At 42.6% G+C, this 15830-nt stretch overlaps 1 protein-coding gene across 1 annotated transcript in view; it reads left to right on the forward strand.

The window, feature by feature from the left end:
- The first annotated feature begins 605 nt into the window (after positions 1-605).
- The window catches only part of MALRD1 (MAM and LDL receptor class A domain containing 1), a 662703-nt gene continuing 647478 nt past the window's right edge, over positions 606-15830 (forward strand). Inside the window, exon 1 of the mRNA XM_075588643.1 lies at positions 606-903. Within this exon, the coding sequence (XP_075444758.1) occupies positions 735-903 (169 nt within the window). The 5' untranslated portion in view covers positions 606-734. The remainder of the gene's footprint in view (positions 904-15830) is intronic.

A 15830-nucleotide genomic window follows, 5' to 3' on the forward strand; every position in this document is an offset into this window, starting at 1 on the left:
CGGCGCCTCCACCTAAAGTAAATGATGCTACATCTGTATGACTCATTTATTTGAATTATGAGATAGATGCTAAAGAAAAGGCAGATTTGATATATGTATACAGTATGTATAGTTTAGGAATGAGAAAATTATAGTTCAGAAAATAAATTTACTGTATGTACGGTATAAACAGCTACCTTTACATTTTGTTCTTGAGTCTTGATTAAGCCATACTATTGAAACATCATTTAAAGCAAAGGATTCACTTTGTAGTTTTTCATATCTCAACTTGTCAAACAGTTTAATCCACACTCTCCAGCATAACCCAAAGTTTATTTCAAGAAAGCATAAAAAAAAGGTAATTAAGATAAATCATGCTAATGGTATCATTTCAAACCCTGCTGTTTATCTAAGAATTGTTATCAGATCTTCCTGCCAGGCACGGGCAATCATTAAAAGCAACAACAAATTCTGTGCACTTGCCATAAATGATAGTACAGGAGCAACAACTCTACTCATTCAGTCATAAAAGTGCAGTAGTTAAATATTTTCTAAGACACACCTGCTCATGAGGTGAAATATATTTACTCTAAACCATTTTTCATGAGTCTAGTGGGTGTACTCAGGATAATAGCTGTTATAAGAAGAATTATGCAGCCGCATGCTATTCTGAGCCAAACATACAGTATAACTTGTACTGAATTACTGATATTTTGACATACAGTATATCTCGATTTTTTTAAATATCATCTCCAATGATTGAAGTCTCTAGATTATTTGACGCCTTGTTTGCTATTTCTTTAATAGCTGTTATAAGAACAAATACAAACAATGGATTTCAATGCAGCAAAGGATCTTTTGTTCCTCTGGATAACCTTTGTGACTTCACTGATCAGTGCGGGGACAATAGTGATGAAAGACTATGTAAGTAGCAAGCAATCTGTTTTAAATGTGATATTTATCCATGCGAAAGTCAGAATGAGAGTTTCTTTATTCATTACATTGATTATTACATTTTAAAAATAGTTTTGCTTGATATTACATTTTTTGCAAATGTGTTTTTTTTACTTCATCAGATTAAGAAAATGTATTGTTTTTCTCAACTGTGATTCTGGATAACATCTTGTAGGAATATTATATATTATCTTAGCAAATAATTAAATATTAATAGAATGTATGATGCATTTTCTAAATTTGGAGATTAAGGTTTTGACACTCAACTTATGTATGAATGTATGTAAGTATATATGTATATATATATATATCAACACAAAAGTGTGGAAAACAACCACATGCAACCCAAGTAATTGGGATAGCCTCAACATAAGCCAGAAATAATGAATAATTAAGGTCTATGACAAAGTACCCTCAGAATGGTGAGGCACACAATAGGCCTCCCTTCTGTTGACCGGCCGGTCATGGAAGAAAAAAGCTACTCAAGTGAGTGCTTAAACCAAGACCTAGCTGAAGCACAAACCTTATACCAGGCTATCCCAATTACTTGGGTTGCATGTGGTTGTCACACTTTTGAGGTTTGTGAGAGTGTTTTATTATGTATGTATGTCATGTGATGTGTTCTTAAATAAAATTGTTATATTTTTGTATACCAGAGTGCTTCATGTGGGATACTTTTCTTTTTTCTTATTTTGTTTTTCATTCATGCATTATCCCCAGCACTGTCAGTATCCTATTATACTTTAGGCTACTTTACTGACCTTAGTCTTTTTGTGATTTAATTAGTCTGTTGCAGGCTTGTTTTTGTGTTGTTTAATATTTCCACTTCATTGTGGTCTCCTAGCCTAGCACGACTATTAGTATTATTGTATGTACATGGATTTTTTAAGCAGTGAGCAGCACTGGATCATCAATGCTGATTCGGTATTTTTGGTTGAGGCAATATAGGTAATGTGGAGACCACTTCAGGTGCTAATACACACGCTGAGCAGATAAAACAACTTAAATATCTGCTTCAAAAACGTTGTAGAACCTGGTGGAACAGGACGTCACTTGAGAGGTACTTAGAGCACGACTTATACCAAGGGGCCTGCGAATCCAGCTGTTTCCCTCCTTTGACTTCAGTGATGATATCCTGAAGTCAAGGTGGGAAGAGGCTTTAAATGTTTGTTCAGGAGAGTTAATGCGCATTTTGATATTGAATGATGAAGCTACATTGAGTGATCTGAAAAATAAAATTAATACGGCCCAAACAGCTGTAGATCTATTGGAGCCTGAGTGTTTAAGTCAGATCAAAAAATAACTTTTAGCTTATGAAACTGATTTGACAGATTTAAAAAAAAAAAGAAATTCCAACGAGACCTAGCTGACTTTCAAGCTAAGAAGGTTTATAAATGGAGCCATAGTCACCTAACTAAGGGTAAAAAGAAGTTTACCAGAGTACAGACTAACCACTCTAATCCCGAATCAGGATTCATTACGTCGGATATAGAGTTCTCTGATGGGGATATTGGCTCCACAACTGGTATAGACTCAGGCAACACTTTTTTAGAACTTGGAGACCGATCAACAACTACAAAAAAAAGATCCAGGACCAGAAGAGGCCAAAAAAAGAATTCTAAGAGACAGAACACAGGCTGTGAGAACAAAGGAAAGAACTTTCACAAATCACAGAAGAAATGACTGATACACTCAACATCATCAATTTATCAGATGTTACATTGACTGCAGACCAAATTAGCGTTCTGAAATATGGTCTTTCCTTTTCACCTTCTTTCACAGCAGAAAATTTTGATTGGGTCAAGGACCTGAACCTTTTTTGCCGCAAGTTATTACTTTACAAATTTTACACGTGTGTGTGTATATATAATATATATATATATATATATATATATATATAATCTATGAGGAATAAACAAGAACTGATGTTCTGGCAAACTTAGGAAAAATATCACATTTCATATAATTCCTTATCAAAAAGAGTGCTAAATAAAGTGTTTCCTCCAATTGTGGCACAAAAACTTGGAATTGCAGAGTTAGATATCTCAAACCTAGAGATGGCGAATCTTTTGGGTGACTTTGTATACGCAGCGGATTGGCAGTACCTTTGGTCAGCAGATTTCAGCGGATCAATCTCAAAAAGGGCGATTCGCATTTTGTGGATTTTTTTTATTATTACCAAAGCACTCCGCAGATTCCGCAACCCATGGATGAATTTGTAGAATCTAAAAAGCAGATTCAGCAAATCTGTCCATGAGTTGTATCCAATGGTGGTTTTTGATGAATCTGTACAGTTCAAACCGACAAAATGGATTTTAAGGGGAAAATGAGAGAAAGTCCGGGAAAGGGATTTAGATATGATTTGTGTATTTCACAACTTTTCCAATGAATCAGTAATGTGACTCTCTGTGTATTTTCTAATGATTGCAAAGTGGTGAATATATAGCGAAGAACATAAACATAAGAAAATTGTCATAATGAACTGGCTTAATGTATAAAAGCATGCGTGCAATATACAGATGCACACATACCTATGCATAAATGCACATAAACATGTGCATGCATGCTTACCACTCCAATTAAATAATGCTCAATAATAAAAACCTGTAAATATATAAGTAATACATTTATCACTAACGAAAAAATCTATAAAATAAATAATAAACTTTTAAAAGGTTAAAAGAGCCTCAAATAAAATTATATATATAACAAGTAGCTTCCTACAGTAGTTATATTACTCACCTCCCTGCAGGGGACTAAAAAGAAGTCCCCCTCACCCCCAAAACGGTCACACTACCATTTACCCCAATTACTCTGCTACCAAAATTATTCATTTAAGGGCTTATACTGTACCTCATTAGTCCTAGGTCCCCATGTCTATCAGAAAAATAAACAAATTAAACAAAAAATTAATTTAGCAAAACATGGGTAATCTCTTCATATGGTAAGACAGTAGACAGTTTATAAAATGACAGTTTATAAAATAAAACGGGACAGAAACCCTATGCATTACCAGCAAAAGTCTTGTAACAGGTTCATCATGAAGAGAAAATGGTATGGTCTGTCCCTTATTTGTCACTTTCTTGAGAGACATGTTTATGACTGGCTGACGAGAGCATCTTAGATGCTTTTGCATGATTTAATATCAAATTTAATCAGAGCATAAAATACTCCATAACTCTCTCCCCATAATCACCAGATTAATGGCACCCACATCCTTGCATTCGGGGTTTGTGATAAATGCATACCTAGCACAGGTAGTGAAACTTTGAAAGTTAAAATAACAATCTGTTATGTGTTATGGCACTTTTTTCAAAATTCTCACCTTATGACAAAAGTTTCTGGTTAGGTTACACATACATACATACATACATAAGTGGTGCAACCTCAGGTTGTACCACACTCAATTTATTCTTAATTCTTATTGGCCTGCTATGCCAAAGATACCCTATTCTGTAAAATGCCTTACAGGTGCGGTTGATGTGAGTTATGACCTTGAAGTTCTCCACTTCAAATAAGCATCATCCCCTGTGACATTTATAGTATGGGTTAATCCGACTCATTAACTGCCCATCATTGTCAGTTTAATAGAAAGCGTTAGGTATGGCTAGTTTATGAACACCTGCAAGCTGCTGTTGCTGATCTCCATCTTGCACCTCTTTTTTCCTCGTTCTCTTAACTAATAGTTAGGTTGGTTCATTTTAGAACTGCCCTTCCATTTTTAACCTTCACTATTTTCTCACCTAGGATATTCGTAGTATAATTTGGAATTCTTCACTGATTTTTATTTCTCCCTTATATGAGCTTCTTCCTCATATAACCATCATACCAGCACACCATGGCGCTACTTTCTCCCTCCCCCCTATGATCCCCAGTATGGCATCATGTGCAGGATCTCTCAGGCGCAGAGTTCTGGCGCATACGCGAAGATGGACCGCTCACGGCAGAGTGAGGAAGACGGACACTAATGCCACACCTACTGATGACGTTGGCAAGGATGTATGCTCGCGGGAACTCGGGATCAGATGGAACAACGGGATGACATCGCCGGGACCAGACACAGATATGTTAAGACGCGTGCATCACTACGCCATGGATGACGTCAAGGAGGACGAAACCCTCGCAAGATCTTAGGGCCAATCGGGACACAGAGAGGGCAATGCTGGAACCAAAGCTTAGGAGCATACAGTGGAATGCGGAAGAAGATGGGAGCACTGATTTGATTCACGTGGTTAACCAGGGGGGGTGAACATTTAGCCTTGATTACACTTATGTGTGGGACTATATATATTGGCCATTTTATTTCTACAACATGCCAGTCACTTGAAAAAGACCTCTGAGCAGGTCGAAACGTCTTGCTGTGTGCTGCTTTGACACAATACATTTCTTGAAAAAAAATCCGTAGTGCCTTGGATCCTCCATTTACTTCTATACTCAGGATATCTGTAAGCAGGTTATCCTTGAACCAAGAAGCACCGGTATAAGATTGCAAGTATTTTGCCTTTTTTTATTCATATTTTAGGTGTGCAGCACTGTTATACCTTTTGTAGTTTCTGAACAAACATAATTAATGTTATTATTGTTTGATAGCCACTTAAACCATTAGCTTGTAAAGTTTTATGGCACATACCTATATCGCTAGACAAAAGAAAGAATAAAAAAAGGTTGTGTTAAAAAATGTTAACCCTCTCTGTTGCCTGTTGGGAGAGAAGGATAGTTTAAACTATTACCTGGCTTTTATTGTGACACCAACTCTTTTCAAAATGTGTACAAGGAGAGTTGGTTTACAAGCAAGTCTCCAGCACACCTGAACACTCCCTAATAGGTGCCAATTTTATCCTTCTCTCCCAACCACCCAGGTGCCTCAATAGCTGCAGCTGTTAGCAGTAACTCCTGGGTCTCCAATTCCCTTTGTATACTCTCTACCATGGTCTGAGCCCCCATTATTTGTGGCCTACATCCCTGCATCTTGCTTCCCTTCTCAAATTCTGACTGGTACAGATCTGTGGGTTGCTGTAAAAGTCTGACACTCACTATGAGAGTTCACTTTCCCCCCCCACCTATCTGGAGTTCCCCAGTGGGCTCTTCCGGGAACCACTCCTGGTCATTAAAACTCTTGCCATATTCCCATGCCCTGAGTCTTGGGTCTGGATAAGGTCTGCATTCCTGCCACCTACCCCTTACCCAGTCAGAGTGGGAATCACTTCAGAGTTCCCCTCATGGGAATCGCCTAACTTCCCCCAGCCTTTAAGCTGAAGAACATTGATGTTGAAGAATTGTCACGTTTTCAATGCGAAGACAAGCAAATCGATGGACGGTGGGAGGAAATCCCATCACCAGCAGTGTGGGCTATGTGTCAGAATATTGAACTCCCATGAGAGGTGACCTGCCAATATTGAAAGGATGGAGGATAGTTGGGGATATCTCCAAATGCTATACCCACAGTATATAGTCACCCTGCTAATCTGACTATGAGTGGACTCTCCCGGTTAATCCTGCACGATTTAAGGGAAGATCAATTACTTGACTCTGGGATGACAGGGATATAGTCAGTCTTACAAAAAATGAGCCTGCCTCTTCTGTTAGAAAGACACACCAAGATGTTCTGTCTTCTGATACGACAATGGCCCCATTTAGTATTGAAGAGTGGAGTGTTATGCAGGTTTTGCAAAAAGTCATAACATCTGATCTGCAAACAGTTGATTCTCCTAGTCACGTATCCAGTTTATTCTCCCGGCCAGTGCTACTGAGGTATCTCCATGATGAGCATGGACACTTAGGAGTTGGTAAGACACTTGGACTAGTGTGGGATTATTTATATTTCCTTCACTTGGCTAGAGATGTAGAAGACTACTATTAAAACTGTGGCAGATGTGTGTCAAAGAAGACTCTCCCTAAAAAGACAGCTCCTTCAATGAATATCACCAGCAATGGGCCCTTGAACCTGGTATGCTTGGATGTCTTGCCTTTGGAGCCTGATCATAAAAACACCAGCAATATTCTAGTAGCCACTGACCATTTCACTCGATATGCCCAGGCGTTTCCCACCAAAGAACAATGAGCTTCAACAGTTGTCCAAGTGTTTTGGGAAAATAACTTTTTACATTATGGGTTTCCTGCAAGGCTTCCCTCCAATCAAGGAAGACATTTTGAAAGTCGTCTCATAAAAGAATTACTGCCTTTATGTGGGATAAGAAGATCTCAGATGACGCCATATCACCCACAAGGGGATCCTCAACCGGAAGAAAGGTACAACAGAACACTGCTAAATATGTTGGTAATAGAAAGTGGAGTCAGTATGTACACAATTTAGTACATGCATACAACTGTACTTGTAATTAGGCCACCAGGTTCTCCCCTTACTACTGTACCTCATGTTTGAAGAGGATTCCAGTGTACCGGTAGATTTATGCTTCGGCATGTCAGCGGATGGAATATCATCTACTACATATTCAGTATGCGGTATGTTCAACGGCTTAAAGAGCAGTTAAGTGAGGCATAATAAAATTGCTACTGAAGAATCTTGGTTCGTGAATAGGAGAAATACAAATTGCTATGACACACATTTCCAAGACCAAGAACAAAGTATAGGAGACAGTATCTTGGTAAGTAATGTGGAAATAATGGGACAGTACAAAATTGCTGACCTAGTAGTAGAAAAATGTAGTGGATTACCAGTATACATGGTGAAGCCTGAGAAAGAGACTGGGCCTATCAGAACACTCCACCGGAATAATTTATTGAGTATTTAGTAAAGTGCCCAATCTGGAAAGAGACCCCTGTGACGGTAACTTTGTGACGGGCTATTAATAATACACACCAAAAATATAACTGGGTTGAACTGAACGAGGCTTAGATATAATAAAATATAATTTATTCCTTGAAAAAGGTGAACACACGAGATTATACAAATAACAGACAAAATATAGACACTTACTTAAGATGGGAATGATGAAATAGTCAGAAATCGTGACTGGCAGTTCATACAGCAATCTCAGAATGACACAAAGACACGAAAGACAATAGCCATAGTCTGAGCCTGGTTCTTATACAATTATTTCCCATTGAACACAACCTAAACCCAGCCCCTCTCATAAATCAGTGGTGAGGTTGACAGTTTTCCTCAGAGTAAAACTCCTCCCACCCAAGGACGTTTAAAAACTGCTTTTCCTATCTAATTAACTTCATAACTTCAGCTCAGTCATACTTACTGGCACGCGAGATATTAATACATTCCGGCATGCAAGACGCTCCCAATGAGACTAAATATTACCGTGTAATACTAAAATTAAGAGAGATATTAATATCTGTCTCTTAGTACCTGCTAGACATCATGTGTCTGTAATCCTTATGTGCGAATCAGTCCCACGAATACACATATGTAGCTTTTAGCACGTTCAGCCGAGGACATCTCATAATATTCTTATATTTAATAAGGTCACTCATTCTGATATCTCCTTGGGTAACCGCACCCCTGGCCCCCATAACCCCTGGTCAATAAATCCTTTGAAGCAGGGACTCGTGTGTAGAGAACATTTGTCACAGGTGCTAGATTTCACACCCAATGCTCCAGACATGGGCCTAGCTCTCTCTACCAGCAATATACCCTTGGTCTGCCAATTAGGTATTAACATACTGTATACTACACCCCCTCTGTACTTTTCACACCCAACTTCAATCAAGCCTTTTGAAGCCCAGATATTTCTGAAAAGACACCACACATATTTGTATTTTCCTAAACTGTAGCTCATTAACCCCTTAAGCCCCAGTGTGTGTGTGGTGCAGACACTGGCACAGAAACAATACATTTATACAGGGGAATAAACAGTTGGATGGCTGAAGCAAGACAAAACACATTACTGGACCCCAGTCCAGTTAACCCCTTGCTTCCCAGGTGAGAGTAGAGGGTGGCCAAATGGGGTGTAACCCCTTTTATCCTGGGCAAAATCCTCTCTCTCACGACACCTCCCCTGCTCAATGGGTGCCTTGTGCCCCAGCTGCCTCCCCTGGCACTGGGAAACCACTGGCATCCTTGAAGCACTCAATAAGTCCTGAGGGATTGGCCTGGCAAAATTGTCCTCCGGCATTGTCCAGTACATTGTCCTGGCCACAGTGGACAGTGAAGTCCAGATCCTGCTGAGCAGGGCTCCACCGTGGCTGCCGGGAATTCTCTTTTGCCTCCCTCTGCCCCCCACCCAGTGCCTGATGAACCAAGTCCATGGTGAAGGGGCACCTCTGCAGACCAGGCTGCATACTGCCCAGAGACTGGCATGTCTCTGCACAGCGAGAGACCAGCTATCAAGCACAGACCATCGCTTTCCTGTCAACCAAGTCTGGGAAAGAGCTATGTCACTATCCTGTAAGGTCCCTACCTACCCTGGCCATGTGCCCACCTGTAGCTGCTCCGCTATACCCTTGCCTCTCCTCCCTGGCTGCCTATCTACCCACAGCCCCTCCTCTGGGAACCCTGGGGAATCTGTCACGGGGGTCACTCCTGGCCAGTCAGAACAAGGGACCTCCTGCCTACCTAGCCCATCCATAGCTTCTGCCAGCTGCCTGACACCCCACTGACCTCCTATCTCCCCCTGCTCCACAGTGTGTCCCTGCCTAGCCTCCCCTAGGCCCAGCACCTCAGCCCCTGCTAATGACACCTGCTGCTTACCTCCCTGCAGCCCACCTGCACTCCTCTCCCCCCTGGGCAATCCTAACCCAGACACTGGAACTACCTGAGTGCACCTACCTCCCTGACCTTGTTTCCCCCTTACCAGGGATGAGCTCAGGAGCACCTCTCCAGATGCAACCGCCTTAGCTCCTGGCTGGCAGGTATCCCTGGGGTGGCACAAGCTTGCCACTGCCCATGATACCCCCAGCCCATAGCCAGGCTGCAACAGGGGGTTGCTGATCTGAGAAACCCCCTGAGGCTAGGCCAGGGTAATGGGGAACTCTAGCTGCCATACCTGCTGCTTTCCCTCCCTGGCTACCACTAGCCCTTCTTCTCCCACTGAGATCTGATGCTGGCTACCTACGTGCAGCCTCCCCTCACTCCGCTTCTCCCTAGCTAATCCTAACCTGGATCCTAGGGACACCTGAGTGAGGCCATCTCCCTGACATTGCCTCCCCATTACCGGGGATGAGCTGGTGCAGATGCACACACCTTAGCTCCTAGCTGGTAGGTGATCCTGGGGTGGTCTAACGGTGCCACTGCCGCGGATACCTCCAGCCCATAGCAAGGCTCCAACAGGGGGGCTCTTAACTGAGAGTCCCCTTGATGCTCCGCCAAGGTAATGGGGAAGCCTGGCTGCCCTACAAGCTGCCCTTCCTTCCCCTCCCCTGGTGCCCCTATCTCCTGCCACCCTCCGGTCACCCCTACAGTGAAACGACAGGGTACAGTCATAGGAAAAAATAAGTCAGGGTCAGTCTGCGACTTGGTCTGGCTTACCTCGCTGGTCCCCACGGAGACCGCCGCCTTCGTTGGTCCCGATTGCAGGGGAATTGGAGTGGCCGCCGCCGGCATCATCTGGGCCGGGCTGCAACGGGCCACTGCCGCAACAGCGCCCGGGCTTGGTACAGGTAAAACGGTGCAGGACAAGGGTCCCAGGTCTTTGTGGAGTAGCACGGCTCCCGCCAGACCAGGTAAAATAACCCCCTCCCACAATCCCTGTCCCTCCTCCCACTCAGAAAGGGCTCCGGCACTTTGCCGGAATCGCGGCTCTTCCGCCGCCGTCGCCGCCATGGGCAAGCCCCGGGTAGCTGCCGCAACAGTACCCTGCTTTGGTGCAGGGTCGCCGGCGTGGATTGTGGGGCTCCGGTCATCGCTGGGAATCGCCGACTCCGCCAAACAAGGTGAAACACCCACCTCCCCACACCCCAACCCTCCCCCCAAATAAAATTGCCGCCGGCAGGATGCCGGAATGGCGGCTTCTTCTCCGCCACCGCCGCTGGTTCGCCGCCGGGATCTGATGGATGGCCAGTGCTCTTTGCCGCTAACGGGGTCATCTCTTCCGCAGCTCGTGAGCGCTGGTCCTGAGGGGCTTCTTCGCCCGGCCGCGCACGGTCCGGGCATTGGACTTTATTGTGGCCCGCTTTGTGGCAGTGGTAACACCGCCGCTTCTGTTGGTTCTTCTCCGCCGCCGGTGGACTACCCCCCGCAAGAGGCTGCTGAGTCCAGGGCAGAGTTGCTTGAGTGCCAGGCTCAGGGAGGGGGTAAGTGGGTCGGGACAACGCCAGCTTCAGGAGCTCATTCCGCTCCGCCTGGGACTACATCCCTCCCCACGCAGACAACAGTTAAAGCTCTTCAAGGAAAAATGGGCTGGCCACCGCAACGGCTGTTACCTCTCCGGCTGTAAAACTCTCGGGGTCTCCGCGATCACCCACTCCCTCCACAAGTCTCTGCCGTCCTGGAGCTGGGTCCATTCCCTGCTCTCCGTGTGGTTTGGTGGTTACAGCGGCTGCAGCTGTGGATCTTTGCTCAGCCTGCCGGTTTTGTGCTAACCGATCGCCGCCTCTCTCTCAGCCTTGCCGGCTGCTGGTCCCCACGCCGACTTGATGCACTCCTCCGGTCTCGGTGCCCGGCTCCAGTCACATGGATGGCCGGCACTTTGGTTCTGGAGGCAATGCTTCTCACAAGTAGGGGAACAGTGAGGAGGTGCCATATCTTGTGTACACGGTGTGTCCAATATCTTTAGCCTTAGGAACTCGCAATTACCTTCGAGTTCCCACTATATGACAGAGTCCCGTAGAACACTGTAATATAGGTCCAGTTCAGCCCCGCCGCTGCCACCAGTTTTATTAATAAAGCCTGTGACGGTAACTTTGTGACAGGCTATTAATAATACACTTTTTTTTCTCTTCGTTATTAATAATACACACCAAAAAAATACCTGGGCTGGACTGAACGAGGCTTAGATATGATAAAATATAATTTATTCCTTGAAAAAGGTGAACACACGAGATTATACAAATAACAGACAAAATATGCACTTACTTAAAGTTGGAATTATGAAATAATCACGAATCTTGATTAGCAGTTCATACAGCAATCTTGAATATCACAGAAGACACGAAAAGACAATAGCCATAGGCTGAGCCTGGTTCTTATACAATTATTTCCCATTGAACACAACCTAAACCCAGCCCCTCTCATAAATCAGTGGTGAGGTTGACAGTTTTCCCCAGAGTAAAACTCCTCCCACCCAAGGACGTTTAAAAACTGCTTTTCCTATCTAAATAACTTCATAACTTCAGCTCAGTCATACGTACTGGCACGCGAGATATTAATACATTCCGGCACGCATGACGCTCCCAATGAGACTAAATATTACCGTGTAATACTAAAATTAAGAGAGATATTAATATCTGTCTCTTAGTACCTGCTAGACATCATGTGTCTGTAATCCTTATGTGCGAATCAGTCCCACGAATACACATATGTAGCTTTTAGCACGTTCAGCCGAGGACATCTCATAATATTCTTATATTTAATAAGGTCACTCATTCTGATATCTCCTTGGGTAACCGCACCCCTGGCCCCCATAACCCCTGGTCAATAAATCCTTTGAAGCAGGGACTCGTGTGTAGAGAACATTTGTCACAGGTGCTAGATTTCACACCCAATGCTCCAGACATGGGCCTAGCTCTCTCTACCAGCAATATACCCTTGGTCTGCCAATTAGGTATTAACATACTGTATACTACACCCCCTCTGTACTTTTCACACCCAACTTCAATCAAGCCTTTTGAAGCCCAGATATTTCTGAAAAGACACCACACATATTTGTATTTTCCTAAACTGTAGCTCATTAACCCCTTAAGCCCCAGTGTGTGTGTGGTGCAGACACTGGCACAGAAACAATACATTTATACAGGGGAATAAACAGTTGGATGGCTGAAGCAAAGCAAAAACACATTACTGGACCCCAGTCCAGTTAACCCCTTGCTTCCCAGGTGAGAGTAGAGGGTGGCCAAATGGGGTGTAACGCCTTTTATCCCGGGCAAAATCCTCTCTCTCATGACAACCCCTAATAGATCTCCTACCACCCAATGGAGTGGACGACTATATAAGAGTCCAGATCAAAATAGTTATCCAACTTCTACATGTAAGAGGAACCAAAGTGATAAGTCTGACAATGAGGAAAAGTATGGTGAGGAGAGGCTATTAAGGTAATTTGTGAAGTGTGTTGTATGCGGATTACACTGACTCTGGAACACAGGATGGCCTACCACATGGCCCTCCACCTAGTGCCCTGGGTGAGCTGAATTCTGAGGCTAATGAGTTTGTCCCTCGGGACACCATTCTGGACAAGGAAGGGGGAGTGAAATTGAACTATCCCCTAAGTCTAGAACTGTGAAAGGCGGACGTCTTTGGCACGTGGACTGAACAGGTTGTATAGAAATAAGGAAACAAGCGATATAACCACAAACTTTGATGCAGCAATTGGTCATAAAATTACTAAAGTACATGTTGCAGGTACATGCAACTACACACGCGTGTTTCTTGACAAGGCTTATTTATTTAGCCTTAAAAGATATACAGCACACAAAAACAAAAATAGCTTTTCATCAGCAAACAAACGACAAAATGGCTTTTCTCTTCAGCAGACCAAACAAAACAGTTTCTCTTTAGCAGACAGTCTAAAAATAAGGCAGCTACCCTTTTCTATGCAGAGGACAGACAGTTCATAATTCATCTACTTTGCTAACAGACCTTGTATCAGTAATCTCTTCAGTAGCTTACTCCTCAACAGCCAGCAGCATGTGTCTACAGCCTGGGGTTTTAACACACCTTGATTAGGCAGCTGAGATCCAACTAATTGTCCTGAGGTTCCCAGCTGAAGTTAACTAGTCACTGCTGCACTGCAGACTAGACATAGGTTTTCCAGGCATATACACTGGCGACACACTTTATTCGAGCTCGGCTAGTCCCACGAATTCGGGTATACCCGGGTGTATTGAGGTTTGTGACTGTTTTCTGCCCGAGTGCATTGGGTTATTTTCCAGGCAGGGATTGAAGCATTTTATTCCCGCTGGCTGCAATACTGCACAGTATATATATATATATATACTGCATTACAATTCATGAATTTATGCCATCTGGTAGACACGCGAAGCATTGTAGCCTATTAAATCCTAATCATTATCATTTAACAGATCAGCCGCCCGTCAGCCAGGCATGAACCCAGGCTGGGAAGGCAAACGCAACGGGGCTTGTCAGAGGTGAGGAGTGGCGCATTCCAGGTATCTGCCAGGTACATACTGGGTATTTGCTCAAATAAAGTGTGTCGCAGCAGTAGCTGGTGGCTTTTATTTACCCTGTCACAGTACACTTAACTTGACTCTAGTAGTGTAGAGCGTTTGGTGTACACTGGTACTTTCTTTCGCAGCTTGTACAATAGTCTACTGCATCTTGGTTAGAACAATAGAAGAAAGTACATAGCATAATACCATATATTAAATTTTTTAAAAGAAAAATGCAACTTTGCACTCACAAACGACTCTTAAGATCAGGCAGTTGAAAAAATGCTTTCCAACACTGCTGTGTCAGCTCGTCTGGTCTCTTTTACTGGCGCTGCAGTATCTCCACGCGCAATATATGTGATCCCTTACAGTCCTTGGGTAGGGCAGGTTCATGTCCACGGGTGGGTACACTTTCCGTGGCTTCCTGGATTTCCTCCCAAAGATGCAGGGTATATGGAGTTACTCTCCTGCAGTTGCGTGTCTCCAGTCCAGTCTATCTTGCTGTGCTGGTATAGAGCTGGCAATTTCAAATGCAGTGCCTTGATCGAGTAACTACAGTGGCTCGTGAAGATCAACTTATAGCGTTTCGCGGTTTTGCTTCCTCAGGGGTGATTATGTAAATGGCTTGGCTCTGTCATAAATACTCGTTTTAATACGGGTTTCAGATGCACATTAAAGTCAATCCAAATATGTAAACACCACTAATAATGAACGAATTAGCCTTTCAATAGAAACATTGTTTAAAAACTCAGCCCATTATGTTATACCATCTAATTTTCTTTAAGTTCATTGTTGAAAGACATAGCAAAATGTATATATTAAGTATGGTTCAAATAGGATATAAAATACCAAATATTTCTTATGAAAATAAGTTTATACAACAATAGTTAAAATTGACAATATATATTAGATTAAATAAGTAGGTAGAGATAGTGGAGGTTAACAAAGATCAGGTAGGGATAGAGATATCTTTCCCTAAATCTGTCTGACCATTTTTCTCTTATACTGATCAGAAATGATGATATATGAGCTTATGTGCAGATCAGAGTAGCTATGTATAGGCATAAGATGCAATCCCAGTGTCCGGAAGGGGTACAGAACATGTTCTGTCTCATTAAAATCGCACTATAAATAAATTAATTAAATAGCTAAAATTTCTTTGGACAAATCTAAAAACAGAAAATAAAATCTTGATAATTTTACTCAAATAAATGCGAATAAAATTCAATTACTAGCTAGAAAGCGGGCAAACCTCTCTAGTCATATTACACCAAAAATAGGTGGAAGGATAATAGTTAGTAGTCCAAAATAGAGGTAATCAAATTTTATCTTCATTATACTAAAGGGAATTTGCAGGTGGGATGTAAATAAACTGATTGGTGACATTTGTTACGTACAGTATGGACATTTTAGACTCTAAAAATGGGATAAAAGGGAAGAATAAATAGATATCTATCAATACATTTAAAATGTTTGATATCCGTTGGATAATAAATAAAAGTAATATAATCGATCAGAATCAATGGGTTTGGGGACTTTAATAGACTTAAATACTCTAGAATGTGAGTCAAATAAATGAGACAAAGTCTATACATTATCAAGGTTGAGACCCACGGGGGTCAGAGATTTTAGCGTATAGTTGCATAGTTACATAGTTACATAGT

The sequence above is a fragment of the Ascaphus truei genome, chromosome 2 (genome assembly GCF_040206685.1).
Source record: "Ascaphus truei isolate aAscTru1 chromosome 2, aAscTru1.hap1, whole genome shotgun sequence".
NCBI classification, from domain to species: domain Eukaryota; kingdom Metazoa; phylum Chordata; class Amphibia; order Anura; family Ascaphidae; genus Ascaphus; species Ascaphus truei.